Here is a 19,841-nt window from a genome sequence, read left to right on the forward strand (position 1 = left end):
CATCGTATCACGGCTGCTTGCTAACCGGAGAATGTCTCGTTTTGCAAAGCATACAATTGCCAAAGATCCAGGTGTAGTGGCCGTGAATCACTTGCTGCTTTGACGTGGGAAACGATCATTATAAAACCTACAAGACCTTGTACTCAACTTTAGGCAACGAGTACAATGACACGAGTACATAAGTACAAACGTGGGGTTGAGATATTGAAACAAATTCACGCCCAGGGAACTAAGAATATAATTGCGAATTGTTCTATGTATGAATTTTTTAGCTGTTTCTAAAACCAAGCCCACTACTCATTGACGAATATCTGCACCGATAGAAGAAAGATATTTGCACTGTTTCTGCAAATCCTTACTTATCTTCTCCATCCTCGTGCTACCACCAGTCTCAAACAGAATGCGCTCCTTTCCCTTCTCGGTCCATGTCTCCCAGTTGACAGAGCCCTCATGACGATACTTGTTGGGGTCCAAAGATCGGATAAAACTTGACCAGTAACCCTGAACAATTGGGATAACAGGCCCGTTCTTTTCACCTGGAAAGTAACTTGCTGGAGGATTGTTGTTACCCAGTCCAGGTCCGAAGATGGCATTCAACTCCGCCACGTGGGGGACACCAAGACCCTGCGCCATTTCATCAGGGTCCTCGACATTATATCGGTAGTTCCAAGATTGAGAAACACCGTACTTCGTCAGGGCATTGGAGATGTAGATTCCAGGGCACATGTATCGCATGTCTCCATATGCAGTGCTAGCCTGTCGCCAATAACATCCGGCATTGGGGCAGGTGTCATTCTTGTTGGGGTAGAGATCATTGATATTTCCAAGCTGCTCCAACGTCAAAAATGGAAACTGGGCTTTGAGGAACTCGTCACTGTCGGCGAGACTGGCGGCATCCCGTGGCGGAAAAGGAGTTCCACCGTTGGTATCATCGCCTGTAATGAGAGGGACCTTGATGAACTTTCCTTGCTCGAATAGCTTATATGTCAAGTCAGGGATCAAGTCGTTGTCGAGTGAAACGGTCCACATGTAAAGGGGACCTTTAGAGCTCCCTTGAAATGGAATAGCCTTGTTCACTTTCTGTATGTCTTGGGGTGACTTTGAGCGAATACACCGTAGAACATCCTTCTTGGAGCCGGCACAACCAAGACGAATAACCAGGTTCTCGTATTGGTAGGCTGACTCCTTGGGAGTCAAAAGTGTACCAAAGGAGATGGATTCTGCCGCAGCACCATGAAACAGTCCTTCATCTTTACCACCATACGCACTCAAATGAAGGCTGACGCTTGCAGCACCAGCTGAGTCGCCTCCAATGACCACATGGTCTGGGTTTCCACCGAACTTGGCAATATACTTCTGGACCCATTTGAGGGCCTTTCGCTGGTCATGAAGACCAAGGTTAGGTTTGATGTCGGCACCATCGTTAAGAAACCCATAGACGCCAACGCGATAATGGATGCTGACGACAATCATATCCAGGTCACCAGCCTTGACGAGGCCTGTTCCGTTGACGTTGGGATTGGCATTGTTGTTGAAGCCGCCACCTTGGATGTAGAAGTAAACCGGAAGCTTGTCTTTGCTTGAGGCTTGCGTCGGGGCCCAGATGTTGAGGAAAAGGCAATCTTCAGCATCGGTATCACCGATGACCTTTGGGTCAGTGCTAGTCCCTATGCAAACAGGCTTGCGCTGTTGTTAATGTCAGCCGATATCCTCCAATTTTATTTCAGGGAGACGTTGTACCTTGGTGGCATCCTGTACTACTCTTACACGGCTGGGATCTTGAGGCATTGTCCATCTCAGATCTTTGACTGGCGCAGCAGCGTAACGCACACCAAGCCATTCCGAGACGCCATTCCCAAGATCTTTACCCTTGTACCTGCTGTATCCGAGATCTACAGTGGGGTCTACAGCGACAGAGGGCAGAGCCAGTGCTCCAAGCAACAATAGGCGAGATATCGACTGCATGGCAAAGTCAATTAATATATGATGACACTCTTATTGAAACACGAGAGAAGTCGATGACAAAAAATACGATATAAACCGTTTTCGGCTCTCAAAAGTTGATGCCGTTCTCGGCGCTTCACCGGCCTTTTATTCCAGGTTTGTTTGACCATATCCTCATTTTTGCCTTGCCAGAGATCACGAGTCGACGTTTTGATTGCTCTATTGGGCCAAGTCTTCAAAGTCCGGGGAAATAAAGTGGTGCATTGTGTGGGGGATGGGGAAACTAACAAGGATGAAGCTGTTAGAATACTACCATGGTTTACCCAGTACCGACAAGTGATTAAGCCTGGACTGGATATTATTCCGCTTATACATGATCAGCATGCTCGTATTGGACTAGCCTGTCATGTTTTCCGGCTGGTAAACAAACGGTTCAGAATGGTTCAGAATGTTCGCCGAAGACCTGACAGGCTATTGAAGAAGACGAGCCTTGCCTAGGATGGGTCCTAGTAGCACTATTTATTTCCACAGTTCTTCCTTAGAATTGTTCTAACAAAGTCCAAATAATGAAGCCGAGAACAAAATTCTTGCCATGCAGTCAATTAGACTTCATACAATCTCATTCTTGTTACAACTATTCTTTAACTGGCGTTGGAAATGTCATCGAGCCACAGTCAGGTCAGCATCTGCAGGAATGGATGGCGCCTAGTCAACAATGAATGCCGTTCAACAGTATAGGCGAGGTTGGAACATCCACCTTGCTTGTTGTTATAGCACTAGCATTCGTTTGCTCATAGTCACGACACCAAATGAATTTTGGTTTATTTAAATCAGACGCTAACAGGGAAATAAAGACCATGAGCGGTCCCATAGGGCGACGTCAACCGTGAACTGTACTGTTTGTTCCAACAGATGGCGCCGAGAATTCCACAAAGATTCTTAACTTTCATGCTTGCACGTTGTGATCAGAATGGAATGAATTCAACATAAGTCGCTGTTTCTTCTTAATTTGAGATCACATCTCCAGCTTCCAGGGCCACTAGAAGCATGAAGACATTACGAGTGGTTTGCCTATCAGTTGTCTCAGATGTGACAAGCCTCTACTGTAGGGATAACACTGTCTCGCAAATTAGATCTTGCGATGGCCATCAAGCTAATAAAAAATGTCCTATAGCGTAGCGTGGGCCCCATAGACAATACGTGGCATCATGGGAGACATTAAATTTCTCCCTTGCGACGAAATCTATTCCACCAGAAACCATTTTGACCTGCGCGCCGTGAATGAACTGAAGCAGCCACGGATAACAAAGATAAGCACAATTCGTTGTGCAAATACGAAAGTCTCCTCGCTGTGGTCTTTTCTTGTCAACATATCACCCCTTGGTGACTGACTATTGTTATCTTGTCATTGAGTTCGTTGCAATGAATCGATACTGGACAAGAATTCTCTCCACAGCCCTTGCAACGCTTTCCCTGGCGGCTGTTACTCTCAAGACACTTTACCCTGGGAATGACCCTTACAGATGCCGTGCTACCCAGAACACAGGTCGATGGATAGACCCTGTACGAGATGAAGAAGGAAATCGCGATCCCTTTTTACAGTGGCAGCCTGACGGATGCATGTTAAGTACATACGAGTCAGAAGATATTCGAAGATGTATGGAAGGCAGGAGGATAGTCGTCTCTGGAGACTCGACATCAAAACATGTTGCACGTGCCATGGGTAACATGTTAAGTTGTTGTGACAGCTACTCACTCACGATTGGTATTGACGTGACCACAGCTTGATAGTAAGCATTTCAAGAAGGACGACTTGGTAAAGGGATTACCGAAAATGAAATCATCCAATCTGACCTACCACGGACAGACGATCGAACGCCTTACTAACGTGTGGATCTCCGCCCACGATGTTCCAGGCCAGGAACTATTCGTGCAGAACATCGAGAAATACGCATACGAGAGGAATTATATCCCCACCATTGAGGAACAAGAAGGTCCCGCTCTAATATATATCGCGGCGGGTGCTTGGTTCAGTCATCCTCACGTTGTCACCACGCGCAACAAGACTGATCCCCAGGGAAAGAACAAGACTGACCCCTGGGACACGCGCTATGAACTCTTTAGAAATCACGTCGTCAGTCTCAACAAGTTCATTGGCGAAAACACCCCAGATCATGACCCCTTCACAGCCCCAATGGATCCCTATGACGGTATCGGCAATCTGATTCTGTACGCCCCGCCAGCCGGACCGCGATATCTAGGCGACAACCCTTATCAAAAGATAGATAGAGGCCGAAGGGCGGACGAGGTTGTTGAGATGCAGCAGTGGCTCCATGACAACGAAGGTAATATGAGCAACCCCCTCGTGTGGTCGGTTCCTCGCATGGTCGTGGGCCAGGATAAAATCTGGCGCGATCCCTTACGCTCAGGTTTTCATGTCAAGTTCCACGTCGCCCAGTTGCGGGCTAATATACTTTTCAACATGCGGTGTAACGCGAAGCTGGACAGGATGAAGTCTTACCCATACTCGCGTACTTGCTGTACCGATTATGGTATCAAGTACTTCACACAGACAGCTTTAGTTTGGCTGGGCATGATTTACTTGACTATTTGTATCTTCTGTGAACTCTTGGACCTTTTCACCGTCCGACCGCAGGATGAACCGCACTGGAGTCTGTTCAACATACGAACAGCATGTCTCGTATTGGCTCTACTTATGTGCTACTACGCAGATCGTACACAAATGATGGCCAAGGGAAGTAAGCTTTGGCAGTTGGAAGACTTTATCGCTCTGGTTTTACCGTGCGTCGCCATTCTGATCTCTACCATTCGGCGTTCAGACTCTTACCTGGATGTGTCTTTGACAAAGCCGGATACGGACGAGCCATTTCTGTCGACAGACCAGATTGATGAATGGAAGGGATGGATGCAGCTCTTCATCCTCATATTCCACTGGACCAGAGCCCAAGGAGGTCCGATCCACATCATTGCTTGTCTTTGCGTGGGCGCTTATATCTTTCAAACTGGTTATAGCCACACCCTCAACTTCATGAACGAGAAAGACTTCTCTTTCAACCGCGTTGCGGCCACTCTTCTTCGACTTAATATCCTGCCATGCTTGCTCACTTACTTCATGGACACAGACTATGTGTTTTACTACTTGTCACCGCTCCTGTCTTTCTGGTTCCTCGTCGTATACGCAACCATGGCATTTGACAGGAGACACAATGCCGATTTACAGTTCTTGCTGGTAAAGATATGTTTCTCCTGCATGCTTGTCTCAGTCATGTTCCTCGCCACGCCATTCACAGATTGGGCATTTTAAATCCTGCAGGCCGTCTTCAAGATACAGTGGAGCGCTGAGGAATGGCAGCACACCGTCACGTTAGACATTTTCGTAGCGTACGTCGGAATGCTGGCTGCTATCATCAATCGCGAGATGAAGAACGCAGATATTTTCGTCCGTTTGGGTCTTCGTGTGTGTCTTGCTCTTGGAGGTCTGTTCTCAATCTTGCATTATCTGTCATTCACCTCAGGCTTCACCGAAAGCTCATACATGAAGTGGCACCCTTACGTCTCTGCCATTCCGATCTTGTCTTTCATTGCTCTGCGGAATATTCCGTGGGCCGCGAGGAATTATCACTCTAGAGCTATGGCCTGGCTGGGTCGCTGCTCTTTAGAAACATATGCCCTTCAATTCCACCTACTCCTCGCAGCCGACACGCAAGGAATCCTCATCGTGGATGGTCTTTTTGGCGATGGTACACTTTTGGGAGACCGATGGAGAACCTTGGTCATAATTGTGCCCATTTTCCTATGGATCAGTCACGCAGCCGCTGAGTCGACTACCTACATTGTCAAGCTACTTATGCATGAGAGCGCGGAGAGCGAAAAGACTGCCGTATCCAGACTTTTTCCTAATTGGATAAAGATGATTCCAGGCTGTTCGGATATTGAAGAGCCCAAAATTCGTATCGTGTGCCTTCTTCTGCTCATGTGGTGCCTCAACTTGATGACACCTGGACATGACGTGCCAGTTGCAATGGATGGAGGCCACAGCTTTACGGACCAAACTGGTAATTTTACCAGAGAGACCCCGTCGTTAGTTCAATTGAATGGCACTACTTGGTAGAGTAGATAGAATGTATCGTCTGTTTGTATTTATTGAAGCATTTGATTGATGTCGATCCCCTGTTCGCCACTTCTTGATCCTAATTAGGTAGGTAGATAACCAGTTAGCGTCGATCCCCCACCCTCTCTCTACAAACAGGATGAGTCAGAAGGAATTTTCATGCAGCGAACAATTGAGCTAATTTTTCAACCTTCAATCCATTGGAGTTCAATCTATTGCATGCATCAATTCATTCCACAATGCCGTCTTCTTCTTATCCCGCTCAAGCTGTAGAGCTGCAGACTCTCGATTTCACTCATGGAATTAATGCAGCGCCGAAACAACCTAATCCGGTTTTATCTTCGGCAGGCCGACGCCTAGGAGGATCCCACGATGATCAAGATCAAGGTCAAGATCAGCAAGTCGATGCTACGGACGATGAAGCGATTCCATCAAGGGCCGCTGTTGTTGTTGAGAAGTGGAACGAGCCAATTGGTAATGCCTTTCGGGTCGCTGCTGTTTTCTTTAGTCTTTTCGTCTCTGGCGCCAACGATGCAGCCTATGGTGCTCTGATTCCTTACTTGGAGACATATTACGAACTTTCATACCTCGTCGTCTCGCTCATCTTCCTCTCTCCATTCGTTGGCTTCATTGTTTCTGCCGCGACCAACAATTATCTTCACATGAGAATTGGTCACCGATGGATTGCCTTTATGTGCGGTGGATGTCACGTCTTGACATACTTGATCCTGTCTCAGCACCCACCCTATCCTGTCCTGGTCTTGGCATATGTCTTGGCTGGTTTGGGTAACGGGATTGGCCTTGCAGCTTGGAATTCATATATAGGCAATCTTGCTAGATCCAACGAGCTATTGGGTTTTATGCACGCGAGCTACGGTCTTGGAGGTACTGTGAGCCCTCTGATTGCGACCAGCATGATTACCCAAGCCAACCTTGGCTGGTATGACTTTTACTATGTACTTGTAAGTTACTCCCAACGCTAAGATTTTTCAAACATGTTAATCGATCCTTCGCAGCTTGGCATGGCTGTCCTCGAAACTGCTACCCTCACATACTCGTTCTGGCCCAAGACAGCTCAGAAGTATCGCGAGACTGTCAATGCAACGGGCACCCGCAATCAAAGTACCCGATCTGCCCTTTTTGTCAGACCCCACGCTCGTGTCGTCTGGCTCTGTGCCCTGTTTCTCCTCGGCTACGTTGGTGTAGAGGTCGCCTTGGGTGGCTGGGTCGTACAGTTCATGTTGCGTGTTCGTAACGCCGACCCTTTTGACGCAGGAATGACAGCCGTCGGCTTCTGGCTGGGCATCACAATGGGACGCATGATTCTAGGCATGGTTATCCCGAAGATAGGTGTCAAACTGTCACTCCTCATCTTCATTCCCATCACTATGGCTCTGCAGCTCATCTTCTGGCTTGTCCCTCAATTCCACGTATCGGCCGTGGCTGTTGCTCTGCAGGGCTTCTTCTTAGGACCAATGTTCCCCTGCGTAATCGTGGCTGTCACGATGCTTCTGCCCCGACATCTTCATGTAAGTGCCATTGGATTTGCTGCTGCATTCGGAGGAAGCGGTGCGGCTATTCTGCCTTTCGCGGTCGGCGCTATTGCGCAGGCCAAGGGTGTTCAGGTTCTGCAACCTATAATTCTTGCCATCTTGGTAGTTTTGCTAGGTATTTGGGTTTGTTTGCCCAAGATTGAGAAGAGGAAGGACTAACGAAGCTTGGTAATTACCATGTATATCTTCTGTACTTATTTTTTGTTTCTTGTTTGTGTGAGGTTTTACGGCGACGGGAGACGTCCATTGCTTCAGAGAAATTATCCGGTCACATTTGCAAACCAAGATCAATGACTTGTCGGTAAGTGCTAACGACAACAATATTTTGTACGTAAATATAAATAGAAAAGAGACATTCTTTAGGTTCATCAACTTCTTGATCCCACTTTACCGTGTAAAAGTGGGATTTTATTCCATTATTTCGGTACGTGTATCGTTCTTACTTTTAAACAGTAGTGTCCGCACAATAGTCCTTGATTCAAGGTCCAATGCCGTCAGTCAAGTATACTTTTATTATTTAAAACTCTGGTACATCCAGTGAGACATGATTCTATCTTGATGATAACCCAGTCACACTTTAAGTTTGAAGAATCGCATCAGGTGACAAATCTTATCCCCATCTTCAATATCAGCAACTATAGACGTGCAGCTCATGAATGGATATGGAAGACCTGACAACTATTATGTACGTAAATCAATGAAAGGGAGGACTATGTTATCTGAGATCCCATCTTAGTTACTGTGATTTATGTTAGGTCGATGTCTCAGGTGCTTTGTAACCCTCACGCACTTTAACTTTAGACACCAGCGTATTTCAACGCACATTTATGAACACCCTGAGTTTGCTGATCTACAAAACCTTCACCATCTTACTTAACGAAATGTTAAAGTTTGCGGAGGAAAATTCATTATATAAAGTGTCTCTGAACTCTTGATTATGCGAATTCTTCTTACGCTCTTCCAATACCACGTCACATCAGCGACCTACCCACTGCTATGCACGACTTCAACTTTCAACGACAACTCTAAAATGGTCCTTTCTCCCTTCTCCGGTAGACCCATCCTGTCAGCTACCGACGAAGCTGTATTGGTTTGGCTGGGTCTTGCTTCCGCCGGTGATGAGTACGGCAATAGGCAGCTCCACAAACGGCTCGCTCAACCAGGGTCCGCCCTGGGGTTCTACAGCTGTGACAATGGTCATTGTTTCGAGGCCAATGCTGACGCATTTATCACTATTCCAGGCCGGGCCGTCTCGGAGGCTACAATCCACTTCCTTGGTTTCACTGCGGAAAAGACGGCAGAGATCTGGGAAGGCTGGGTGGATATGTATTTGGACTTACCAAGAGTTCCCAACTGGTTTCTTTGTGGATTTGCGCTAGATTACATCAACACCACTATAGATGCAGGCAATGACAAAGACGATGCGACATGGAGACGCGTCATGACTATTTTGGGAGTGGCAGCCTCTCTTCAGGATTTCATCCTAGATCCCGCGCACAGGCACATTCGGGCTAAGCACAGTTGTGCTTCCTGGATCAAGTAAACGATCCAAGAGCGATATAACAGGCTACGTGATATTCAGACGGAATCTCGGTCACGGGCGGAGTTGCTGGAGCCTACTATCTAGAGACATCATGTTTTTATCTTCTCAAATGGACTAAGTAGTTGTTCATCTCAACGAAGTCGATCGAAGATGCACAATGCTGACTAAATATGTAGTCTATCTAAGATTTCAAAATGTACAAATTGTTATACCTCGACCCGTGAGCGCGTGAGTTCAGTCGCCCTGGTTTTTGAACTTAAACGATGATCTTGTTCATTCGCCATCAAAAACCAACAAACTCTGAATGTTGACTCTCCCAAAGCCGCCGCGCCTTAGCTTTTGACGTCCGCAGTGGATCGGAAACTCAGCAACGGTCATGACACTGATATCCTCCACATCGACACCAGTTTTGACCAGTAGCTTGAGCATCGACAGCAGCGTGCTTCCAGTTGCCAGCACGTCATCAATTACCACTACCCGGGCACCTTTTCGAAGTTCGTTGGCGCCCATCTCAATATTTTCCTCTTTTGTTCCATTTACATGAGACGAGACATGCGAGGCGCTCTTAAGGACAGAAACGGTTGGTGGCGGAAGTTTCCCAGCTTTGCGAGCCGGGACCAGACGAACGTTTACATCTAATGCCAGCGGTACAGCAAAGATGTACCCTCCAGCCTCACAACTCACTATCGCGTCAACCTTGCGCCAATCAACCGCAAGATGCTTCTTCAACAAAGACGTGCAGAGCCTGTGCCCACCTTTCTGTTGACAGATTTCGAGAACATTCCGGAACTCAATACCTGATTGGGGAAAGTCGGGCACTGAACGAACCATCCCAGCAAGCCGCCGAAGATTGTCATCCAAGAAAGGAAGTAGGTTGCGTTTGGCGAACGCCTTGACCTGGTCATCGCTTGTCATTTCATTGTTAAATACGAAGCTTGGTTGATATTCTAAATCGTATCTCGTGATCTTTGTGCCGTTTAAGTTGCCATGGTGAACATAATCACCATCTGTGAAATGCTGTCGACGAAGACACCGAGTCTGATGGCTAGCCTTGACATGGATGTCCAGCAACCTAATATCTGGAACAAGGTGCCACAGGTTTGTCACCGGTGCCTCGTCTCTCATACCAGTAACGAACAGCACATCCACATCGGCACTCCCCACAACCTCAACGAAGTGTTCTTCTGCCAGATGTGGCCGCTGTTTGACCTGTTGCTCGAAGAATGTCGTCAATGCCTCACGATGCTGCTCTTTGTATGCACGGTTCTCGAGCAAGCGCTTCAAATCGGCACCTGTATGCGAGGCGTATTCCCGCTTCGTCACATCGCTTATGCTGACGACAGAGGTGCTATAGCCATGCTGTTTGATCGTGGTGGCCCAGATATTGGCGCAGTAGTCCTTTCCAGCACCATGTTCTCCGGTTACAAGAACAACCATCTTTTGTGACAACATGTCTTGCGAAAGTTGACATGCGTAAGCGAGTACGTGGTGGGGGTCAAGGACTTGTTTTAGCTTAATCAGCTTTCGAAGATTCGGACCAAAAGCTTTAGTCGCGAGGATGGCATCTCGAGGGTCTGGCCCAAGGTCAGCGCCGTAGACTCCTTGACTCACTGGAAGAAGGGCTCCAGCCACATCATATACCCAGCGAGTTATTGCACATGCAGTCGGTGTATGATCTTCGTCGCGGGGCCAAACGCCAGTCACTACACAGGCAAAATCCCAGTCTCGGCAGCCAAAGGCGGAAGCGTCGCTAGCAACACATTGGACTCGCCGTCCTCCATGTAGGAGATGGAAATAACACAAGGATGATGGGCGACTGCTAATTGCAGTAAGAAGAATTTTGGTGAGTTCAGTTTCTTCGATGTTCTTCAGGAAAACACATCGCTTAAATGAAGAAGTCTTCCCGCCACCATGCCCGCCGTGCATCAACGACATGTACATCTCGGTGTCAAACAATCCGACAGCATCAACAGTTTGTGTTCGATCGCTCTGACCAATCGCCTTGATAAACGATTCGGGGGTCGCCGGAAAAGGGCCCTCATCTGTCGCGATCTCCCTGCTTTGGAAGAGAGTGACTCCAAGCATCAGCTGTTTGTCAACGTAGTACAGATAGGCATCTGCTGATGATTCCAGATCGAGGGGACGGGCAAGTGTGCCGGCAAACTTCTGAAGAATATCCTTTGCATGTTCCTCATTCTCGAGAGGGACAGACCAATCTTTGACCGAGAACGAACGGGCAGGATAAGCTTTGAAGGTGACACTAACAATAATCGCAAAATTGTTGCCGGCACCTTTCAGCGACCAAAGAATATCATCTTCATTGTTAGGTCTGACGGCTTCAAACGGCTGGCAGTGATATGGTACCTGTCCAACACAGAAAACCTGGCCGGACTCAATACTGACAAGTACGGCGCCAACGATAGCATCACAGGTCAGGCCATAAGGTCTGGCTTGGTGGCCAATGCCCCCCTGGAGCCACAGTCCAGCCCCGACACTAGGACGCGCTCCCAAAGGAACAGTTAGACCTTCGAACTGGGTGGCCCGGATGATATCGCCCGTTTTACATCCAGCCCCAGCTACCACCAAAGGTTGTTCATAGATGGATTCGCCTGCATCCTGGACGATGTGCACTTGATTGAAGGCGCCCATATCCACTGAGACAACATTAGGCCAACGACAATGACCACTGTGGCCACCACCAACGATAGTCAAGCTGAATTGATGCTTCAAAGCCCAAGTAATGCACTTCTGAACATGGCCAACCTCTGTCGGTCTAACCACGGCCGCCGGCATATGGGAATGAGCTTCTTTGTTCTTAACTTTGTAGTCTTTTAAAGCCAGTGGGACTAGCGCCGTTAACTCTGAGAGCGCGCTGGAATGCCGAGTAAAGGTCATGATGACTTCGGGAGATGCGAAGGTCAGAGAATCTGGATGGTTTTCTTCGTGACGAGCCAAGCTTCGGCATGTGTTTCTCCATTGCGTGTGAACATAATCGCAAAGTTTGTCGCCTTGAATTGAGCGTCCAGCCACAAAAGAAGCGAAACGGTTGATAGCAGTGTCGCTATCCTCGATGCGTAGTATTCCATCTGGGAATATAGTTGACTTCTGACAAACGAGATCATTGAGACAACGCAGCGAGTCGCGATGACAAACGACAAGTATACCCGCTTGTCCCTTCTCGCACAGCATGCCCAAAGCGTGTTTGATTACCTGCTCCTTCGATGGCATACCATAAAGACTGTGGCAAAAGAGGATGATATGATGCTTCTCATGGACAACCGTATCTTGCGTGAAGGGTTCTACGCGAATAGTTGAGGTACACAAAGAAGGAAAGGGTGAAGCGTCTTCTGTCGGATACAGCCAGTCTTTGAGCTTCTCGGCAAACACATGGTTTGGTTCATAGGCATTGTAGCTTGTGATCTGCTGTCTGATCTGGATGGGTAGGTATCTGAGAACACTCGTGGGACCTGGGCCGATTTCGAGCACCGAAACATCTTTCTGAGATTTGAATTGGGAATGGAGAAGCTGTGAGAGCTTGGGAATGACGAAGTTACGGTAGTTATTCCACCCGTTATAATGCAAGAACAGATCGAAGCCCTCCTGGTATTGATCATCAGACAACGCCTGTGTAGACGCCTGGGAAGGGATTTGTTGCCGAAGGGCAATACGTAGGGCATCAAGAGTTGCCATGTTGGAAGATTCACGGGTTTTAGAAGAAAAGAGTACAAAGTCTGAGAGATGTGAAGAGAAAAAGTGAGATCTGATGTATATTTACTGCCAGCACAGCCAGAGTCGCTCTAAGAATATGATTGTCATTTCAGCACCCTCAGCATTATTTGGATTGGTGGGCCTCCTTCGTGTAACGGCATATGTCGATTTATTCCCGTCAGCGTGGTTTCTGACAGTGAAAGAAGCGAATTTTGTTACAAACATGGTAGATAACAACGACATGCGACGGAAAATGCAGTGTTTGGCGAGACGGCCTCATGTCAATTGACTTTAGCTAACGACGTGTATAGCAAAATTGTTGGTGTGGCTCTTTGGCTCGGAGGAGAAGGCCACTCTGGGGCAAACCGTGAGCCTCCCTTGCAAACAGAGCCAAGGATAAACAGCAAAAAAGAAGTGCCTCGCTTGTTTGCAATCGTACTTTATAGGAACAGCCCGATGCGGGGGTCGAACCCGCAACCTTGAGATCGCGTACTCGTAAGAGTCTCACGCTCTACCGATTGAGCTAACCGGGCGTGGCTCTTGTTGTTAAAAAGATTTGCAATATTTTGGCTTAAGATGTGCATACATTATGCAGCTGGCATCTAGACTGTGGATAACTTTCATAACCATCCCATTCCACCAACGCGTAAACAAAGGTATCTATCGCGAAATGAACACGATGACGTGTCAGGTGTCCAGCCCCCAGTTTTACTAGTGCAAGACATAACTATGCATAAATATTGTTTTATTATTAGCCGCTTGTCAACTCGCGAGTTTGCGACACATCCGCATGAGTGAGGGATGCCAGGCTACACGAATGCGACATAAGCCGCAGCTCCTTCATCACAAGCGAACTTCAGTGTCACCTACGCGAAGAGTCTAAACAAATACGTCTCTACCAAGCAACGCATGCTTGTCTTGCCAAACTGCGTAACCTGAAAAATCGCCCGACTGTGTTGATGCTGTAGGGTAGCACCCCCATTAAATTATCTTGAAATTGCAAGATTAGAATGAAGATGACGTGTTTGAATACTCTTAGTTAAATCTGGCTAAGAAAAATACTTTCTGATACATTAAAAACCGCACCGTAGACATTCAGTTGCTCAAGTGTTCAAACAGGTTCATTCCTTCCTTCGTTGAATGCCCAGACACTCTAAAAATGGTCCATCGTGGCATCCGATCAAATATGCTTGTTCCGTTGTTGACTCATTCACATGCTTTACCTTGCACCACGAAGGTACTGCGAAGGTGTCGCGAGACTGCCACTGGAAAGACATGGTCTCTCCCGTTGGAGTCACGAGCTCTGTGCGACCATTTCCTTCATAACAATGGTATAGATAAGACTGGCTTTCCTGTGATTCAACCGTTGCACCAGGTCCCAATCTCTCGGCTTGCACGCCGAGGAAAGTCGACAATGGTTTCCCATCCGACAGTTTATAGTGATAAATAGAGTATGCCTCCTTACTGGAGTTGAGTTCTTGCTCCACTGGGCCCCAGGGAAAACGAAATTCGCAAGGGTCACAATGTCTAGCGGACATTAACAATACTGCTTTCCATGGTACTGTGGGATACGACTTACTCGCTGGGATATCGCGGGTCAGAGTAACCTTGTGCAAAGTGAACTGGAGCAAAGCGGAACAAAGGCAGATTTAGCATATCTAGCCAAATGACTGGCTTATCACTCTCGTTTCCATGGTCGTGCCAGTGCCAAATGGGCGTGATTACAACATCACCACGAACGAGAGGCATCTTCTTGCCTTCAACTGCTGTGAAGCCCTCGCCATCAATGATGAAGCGAGCCGCAAAGGCAAGATGCCTGTGCGCTGGCGCAGTCTCACCAGGGTTCACAATCTGTAGACCGCCGTATATGGTATCTGTAGTGTATGGTGATTCTAGAATCTGTGAGTAATATAGACCACCACGATTGAGGTGGTGTACTTACGCATGCTAGGATTCACTAGCATCAAGACTCTTCTCTCAGCCTTTTCCTCAGGAACTAATTTGGCAGCGGTCTCGAGATGAGGTAAGGCTTCTTTGTACTTCCACATATGAGGCTTTGCTGTAGGGTTTGGCGATGGCGGTACCATCATGCTCATTTGTGACCATAGAGGCTCCAGGTTTTGGGATGGCAGTTCGCTAAGATACTGCTTCATTTCATCGGTTGTGCCATCAGAGGCCACAGCGCTAGTGTAATTCCCCATATTCTGTGAATGTCACTAAGTATAGAACAAGTTAATGGTATTTTTCGGCGATAATTGGTAGATGGAAGAGAAATAATGTTCGCGGATGAGGATACATAAGAGTTGACTACAGAAGTACATCCACTCATAGTAAGTAGAATGCTTACAGTGCTGTAGAGCCGTCCAGTTGATCATCCCAGAATAACCGAGAATGACCTCCACCACAAGCATTCCGGGGGTCTCTCCGAGTCCCCGCTTTCCGACCGGACCTGGCATTGACTGGCTAAATTAATGAATGTGGAACGCGACATTTCGAGTAATATCACCTAATTATTCTGCAGCTGCCCAATCCAACTATATGAAGGAGTTGAAAGTTTTTTATTCAGACGATGAGAATAGAAATTGCAACAATTGTGATATTGCCAACATAAAACATGTCACCAAACACCTGGAATCGCCTCATCCGCTTTGTCGATGATAACGGAAACGAGACCTTTGGAGATCCGGAAATTCAGAACGACAAGGATTTTGCCGAGCGTCTGGCCAATAACGACCTATGGGCTATTGAGTACAAGGGGCAAAGTCCTGTGTCACAACTCGTCAAGGGTGAGAGAATTCACGTCAAGGCTGTCCGAGAGCTACTTCGATTGTCCGATGTGCCTATCATCCGATGTATCGGACTGAACTATATCAAGCATAGTAAGTGAAATGCCTGTTGATATGAGTCTGGTTACTGACTACTGCGTTAAGTTAAGGAGGGCGGTCGAACACCACCACCTTATCCATCCTTGTTCATCAAACCTTCAACCTCAATTGCTGGTTTTGATGAAGATGTCCCTATTCCTAAAATTGCCCAGGACGGCACAATAGATTACGAGGGAGAGCTTGTGAGTTTCATTACTAACCTCGCGGAGGATTGCTGTTGACTTGCTTCATAGGGCATCATCATCGGCAAGTCCGGCAAGAACATTTCCAAAGAGGACGCTCTATCATATGTAGCGGGCTACGTCGTATCCAATGACGTGTCGGCACGAGCATGGCAGCGAGACCCCAAGAAAGCAGGCGGCGTTCCCCAGTGGTGCTTCAGCAAGGGCTTCGACAAGTTTGCCCCTATTGGACCTCTTCTCGTGTCTCCAGCTGTCGTCGGTAACGCTTCGAAACTACATTTGACCACGACCGTCAACGGCGAGGTGAGACAGAGCGAAGGCACGAATGACCTGCTATTCGGTGTGGAGGAAATCGTCAGTTTTATCAGTTCAGGAACTACGCTTGAGGCTGGCACTGTCATTCTTACTGGTACGCCTTGCGGTGTAGCTATGGGTATGAAGGAGCCAAAGTACCTGAATGATGGTGATGTGGTTGAGGTTAGCATCACCGAGTTGGGTAGTGTGAGAAACAAAATGGTTTTTGAGTAACAATTGGAAAGAGAACAATAGACGCTATCGATTCAATATGTAAATGATTAGAGTTCTTTGATTCGTGCTATTCATTGAGAAGCTCCCAAACTCCTTGGATATTGTTCAACCAAGACATGTCATTGACATTGAAGTCAAAATCTACAAAGTCCTGAGGATTGAAATCAGGTACTGGTGATTCGAATCCCTGAACCATCTGCTGGATACGATCAATTGATTCGATGTCGGGTACCATATGTGGAGATATCTGGTCGTCTCGTGTATCTGGGTTTGGTATCCCATTGTTGTTTACAACCTCACGCCCCAGTGAACCTCTAGATGTAGCCTGTAAAATCTTGGACGAGAGAATGTGCAAAGCAGTAACGCATCTCTTTGCTGACTGCCCAAATTGTTCATGTGTCTTGAGGAGTGAGATGGCCTGGCCCCAAGATTGTCCGATTCCCGCAGCAGAAAATATATCGGGTCTCAATTTGGCTGCGATCAGGACAGTTGCAGCTGAGTAGACATAATAAACTCGGTACCACCATGCTGGGAGAAGGCCGACCGTCCTGTCCATTGACTGATGTGCGACGAGTGTGTTGATCATATTCTGGGCCGTGGCAACGCAGAACATGGCACTTTGTTGGATGACACGGGTTTGCAAGTTGTCTTCAGCTTGCGGCCTTTTCGATGGGAATGGCGATAGGCAGAACCGGGACAAGACCGGTCTAAGTAGCAGGATCCGTGCGTGGAGGAATCTGTTTACAGGATAGGTCAGCAAGCCGATGTAGAGTGAACGCTGGATTGGGAAGGGGACTAACCTCATGCGCAGAATAACCGCCTGTCGTTGGGCTATTTTGTCTGTGTTTGACTCGAGCAAGTCCCATCTTAGATGATTCGGCAGTCTTGACTCCCATCTGCTGATGCATCGATCAAGCTGGACCACCCTATCGAGATCATCATCTTCACCGTCTGAGCTCTCGGGATCCGAATATGTCTCTTTCTCTTTAGATCGGCTGTCCTGTATATGACTATAGAATGCCATCATAGTCTTGTGAATTATCTCGTATAGGCGAACTGACCGCACGAAAAAGCTGTAGTATTCTGGATTCTGTATTTTGCATGGCTCATTTGTGGTTGATTCTGTTGGGAGTGGGACAGATTTTGCGAGATGTTGTGAGATCATGGCAGGGCGACCATGGGTAACGGATACCATCCTAATTGGATCAGTCAATTATGTCCAGTGAAGACAGCTTGTTCTGACCTACCGGTCCATGAGAACACAGCCGTACCAAATCCGTCTCAGCAACTCCCGTTCTCCAAGATCTGATCGACTTGAGGATGTCTCAGGTAAATGCAAGCCCAAGCCCTGAGCCATCCTGATAGCTGACCCAATCACCATCCAGGTTTGATGGGGATTGTAAGTACTTTGAAGATACTGGCTCGTCACCAAGAGACATTGTACCAGTTCCAGAGAACCAGGTTCCCAAGGATTCATTGGCAGTAACTCCTGTGCTCGACGGAAGAATGTCTCACTCGATTGCTCACGTTGATCTAAAGATTGTGACTCAAGAAGCTGTGTCGAGAGGGCTAGTATTACGTTGAGGGTAGCCATAAAGATGCGCTCGTCCAAGTCCATTGCCGTTCCAGCGAAGATGGCATCGTATGCTCTGTTCCAACGCGTCCTATCAAGGAAGGGATACAATGGGTCGACGTAGAACCAGTAGAGCTCCATGAGGTGATCCGCTTGCCTACGCGGGGGAAGAACGTATGGGATTGCTGGAAACGACGCCGAGGTAGTAGAATCGATACCGCCATTTTTTCAATGAAAGTATAACATAAGGATGTAATACATAATTTTATCTGCCATTACCTGATTGTGGCTAGGAAGTGCAAACACGCTGAGAACTGTTGATGAAATGTGTATTGCCAGACGAGCTGGATACTGTTATCAGTCGTGCCGATGTCTATGATAAATAGAATGTCATGCAAATATTTATGACTTGGCCTAAGGTAGGGCTAGCCACCAAGCGTTGGTACAGCATAGCATCACGGGAGTGATGGTCATTTCTCAAGACAAGAGTTCGTGTGGTGAAACGAATTCTACGTAGTAAGTCAAGTTCTGCGGCACTTGGTGACAAGGCTTTGTTCTTTTCAAGACTAATTGATCAAGTCCCAAAGATGCAGTGGCGTATAATGAATCTTTGGCAGTGTATGGATTCATTGAGTTTGTTGTGGCTCAGACACATCGGTATTAGAAGTTTCGCTTTCCTTGGCATGGCATACCGGATACTGAATAAGCGCATTATATTTTCAAGGTTCCCGTTCCTAATAATGATTAATAATCAAAACCTACATAGAAGAACTCAGTGTAGTAGAAGGTCGTAATCCAGAAATGTATGTCCATGAGCAACTAATCGCTATGTGTTGAAGGCTTATCTATCAAATACATGATATCTACATATGATAAAGATTCCTGGGTATCTGTAACAGGATAAACTCTTGTATATCAGAAGCAGAGATTCTATGATCGTGCTTGGAAATGGAGTCAGTTTTGGAAATCGAAGGACCCGAGCGCTTCAAATATTAAAATCCCGATTGCCAGAGTCGGCACTAGATAGGAGAGGCCATAGCATTGCAACAGAAAAGAAGAAATCAATACCCAATAGTGAACACCAAGAAACAGTAACCATCGTGTGAATAAATAACTCGGCATTACTAATGCTGCATAACAAATATTTCTTTCTCACCACCTATGCACTAGCCAATTCTGCAGCGATATGAGAAAGCTCCGTCAACTAAGCTGAAGATTACCATGCGTACAATCAGAAATTATTCTATTTATTCTTATACTATAAATGCCGCCATCGCCCCGACCTTTAATTGACAATCCACAAGGTCCTAAAACTACTTCGAATTCAACATCAGCTAATTTAAGACTTCTACAATTTATCGACATGTCTACCTACACCTACATTATTGAGACTTCACGAATTACGCATCTTGCCAAGATGATAGAAGTACTCGAAGATATCTATGGCAGGGGTCAATATGGAGTGCACTGGCTAAAACCACAGGGTTGCCGAATCAAAGTGACGACTCATGACCCCAAGGCACCATGGCAAAGACTAAGGGCCGAGGGTATGGTATGTCAAGCACTTCAGATTGATGGGGGAATGGTGAGAAAGGGTCAAAGGAGTGATTAGCTACCTACTTGGCAAGTCCCGATGGTCAAGGGCCTCTTTACGTAACTAAGTGATACAGTTTTCTTGACATATACTTAATTATTCAGCTCTGTAGTGACAGATATATACACTTGCTAATGATCGGTTAGATCTTACATACGGTATTTGGAGAATTCCAATAACCCTTCTCTATCTTCGCATC

The 19,841-nt window shown here is 47.0% G+C and overlaps 6 protein-coding genes and 1 non-coding gene across 7 annotated transcripts; 2 read left to right on the forward strand and 5 right to left on the reverse strand.

Moving 5' to 3' along the window:
- Positions 1-222: 222 nt before the first annotated feature.
- On the reverse strand, positions 223-2,048 carry EDB82DRAFT_445613 (Alpha/Beta hydrolase protein). Its single transcript, XM_025735146.2, has 2 exons — positions 1,741-2,048; positions 223-1,686 (listed from the first exon to the last, which is right to left on the reverse strand). The coding sequence occupies exons 1-2, from the start codon at positions 1,963-1,965 to the stop codon at positions 298-300; spliced, it is 1,614 nt and encodes a 537-aa protein (XP_025585882.2). The 5' UTR covers positions 1,966-2,048; the 3' UTR covers positions 223-297.
- A 1,318-nt stretch (positions 2,049-3,366) lies between these two features.
- EDB82DRAFT_545651 (uncharacterized protein) lies at positions 3,367-9,172 on the forward strand (the record flags this gene model as incomplete). The annotated part of the gene is made up of 8 exons (XM_065609441.1): positions 3,367-3,674; positions 3,736-4,458; positions 4,618-5,227; positions 5,279-5,441; positions 5,481-5,888; positions 6,344-7,038; positions 7,093-7,744; positions 8,610-9,172. The coding sequence occupies 8 exons, from the start codon at positions 3,367-3,369 to the stop codon at positions 9,170-9,172; spliced, it is 4,122 nt and encodes a 1,373-aa protein (XP_065464865.1).
- On the reverse strand, positions 9,035-12,915 carry EDB82DRAFT_499502 (uncharacterized protein). Its single transcript, XM_025735150.2, has one exon. It carries the CDS (start codon positions 12,860-12,862, stop codon positions 9,446-9,448), a length of 3,417 nt encoding a protein of 1,138 aa, XP_025585886.2. The 5' UTR covers positions 12,863-12,915; the 3' UTR covers positions 9,035-9,445.
- A 415-nt stretch (positions 12,916-13,330) lies between these two features.
- On the reverse strand, positions 13,331-13,413 carry EDB82DRAFT_t137. Its single transcript has one exon. It is a non-coding gene; the product is annotated as a tRNA-Lys (tRNA).
- A 484-nt stretch (positions 13,414-13,897) lies between these two features.
- Positions 13,898-15,239, reverse strand: EDB82DRAFT_536559 (RmlC-like cupin domain-containing protein). Its single transcript, XM_025735151.2, has 3 exons — positions 14,823-15,239; positions 14,460-14,772; positions 13,898-14,407 (listed from the first exon to the last, which is right to left on the reverse strand). Exons 1-3 carry the CDS (start codon positions 15,079-15,081, stop codon positions 14,002-14,004), a joined length of 978 nt encoding a protein of 325 aa, XP_025585887.2. The 5' UTR covers positions 15,082-15,239; the 3' UTR covers positions 13,898-14,001.
- A 146-nt stretch (positions 15,240-15,385) lies between these two features.
- EDB82DRAFT_499507 (uncharacterized protein) lies at positions 15,386-16,528 on the forward strand. Its single transcript, XM_025735152.2, has 3 exons — positions 15,386-15,759; positions 15,811-15,947; positions 15,999-16,528. Exons 1-3 carry the CDS (start codon positions 15,495-15,497, stop codon positions 16,473-16,475), a joined length of 879 nt encoding a protein of 292 aa, XP_025585888.2. The 5' UTR covers positions 15,386-15,494; the 3' UTR covers positions 16,476-16,528.
- A 14-nt stretch (positions 16,529-16,542) lies between these two features.
- Positions 16,543-18,189, reverse strand: EDB82DRAFT_475357 (fungal-specific transcription factor domain-containing protein; the record flags this gene model as incomplete). Its single annotated transcript, XM_065608036.1, has 4 exons — positions 16,543-17,212; positions 17,276-17,485; positions 17,537-17,671; positions 17,723-18,189. The coding sequence occupies 4 exons, from the start codon at positions 18,187-18,189 to the stop codon at positions 16,543-16,545; spliced, it is 1,482 nt and encodes a 493-aa protein (XP_065464866.1).
- Between the last annotated feature and the right edge of the window lie 1,652 nt (positions 18,190-19,841).

Source organism: Fusarium venenatum (genome assembly GCF_020744135.1).
Source record: "Fusarium venenatum strain MPI-CAGE-CH-0201 chromosome Unknown EDB82scaffold_2, whole genome shotgun sequence".
Classification (NCBI taxonomy): Eukaryota; Fungi; Ascomycota; class Sordariomycetes; order Hypocreales; family Nectriaceae; genus Fusarium; species Fusarium venenatum.

What these genes read in the sequence shown, in the direction of transcription:
- EDB82DRAFT_445613 (XM_025735146.2), bottom strand. Translation starts at nt 1,965, where the DNA reads ATGCAGTCGATATCTCGCCTATTGTTGCTTGGAGCACTGGCTCTGCCC. An exon ending in TAGTACAGGATGCCACCAAG is followed by an intron (nt 1,687 to 1,740) that starts GTACAACGTCTC and finishes CATTAACAACAG; the next exon opens with CGCAAGCCTGTTTGCATAGG.
- EDB82DRAFT_499502 (XM_025735150.2), bottom strand. Translation starts at nt 12,862, where the DNA reads ATGGCAACTCTTGATGCCCTACGTATTGCCCTTCGGCAACAAATCCCT.
- EDB82DRAFT_536559 (XM_025735151.2), bottom strand. Translation starts at nt 15,081, where the DNA reads ATGGGGAATTACACTAGCGCTGTGGCCTCTGATGGCACAACCGATGAA. An exon ending in GCTAGTGAATCCTAGCATGC is followed by an intron (nt 14,773 to 14,822) that starts GTAAGTACACCA and finishes CACAGATTCTAG; the next exon opens with AATCACCATACACTACAGAT. An exon ending in GACCCGCGATATCCCAGCGA is followed by an intron (nt 14,408 to 14,459) that starts GTAAGTCGTATC and finishes AATGTCCGCTAG; the next exon opens with ACATTGTGACCCTTGCGAAT.
- EDB82DRAFT_499507 (XM_025735152.2), top strand. Translation starts at nt 15,495, where the DNA reads ATGTCACCAAACACCTGGAATCGCCTCATCCGCTTTGTCGATGATAAC. An exon ending in ACTGAACTATATCAAGCATA is followed by an intron (nt 15,760 to 15,810) that starts GTAAGTGAAATG and finishes TACTGCGTTAAG; the next exon opens with TTAAGGAGGGCGGTCGAACA. An exon ending in TAGATTACGAGGGAGAGCTT is followed by an intron (nt 15,948 to 15,998) that starts GTGAGTTTCATT and finishes CTTGCTTCATAG; the next exon opens with GGCATCATCATCGGCAAGTC.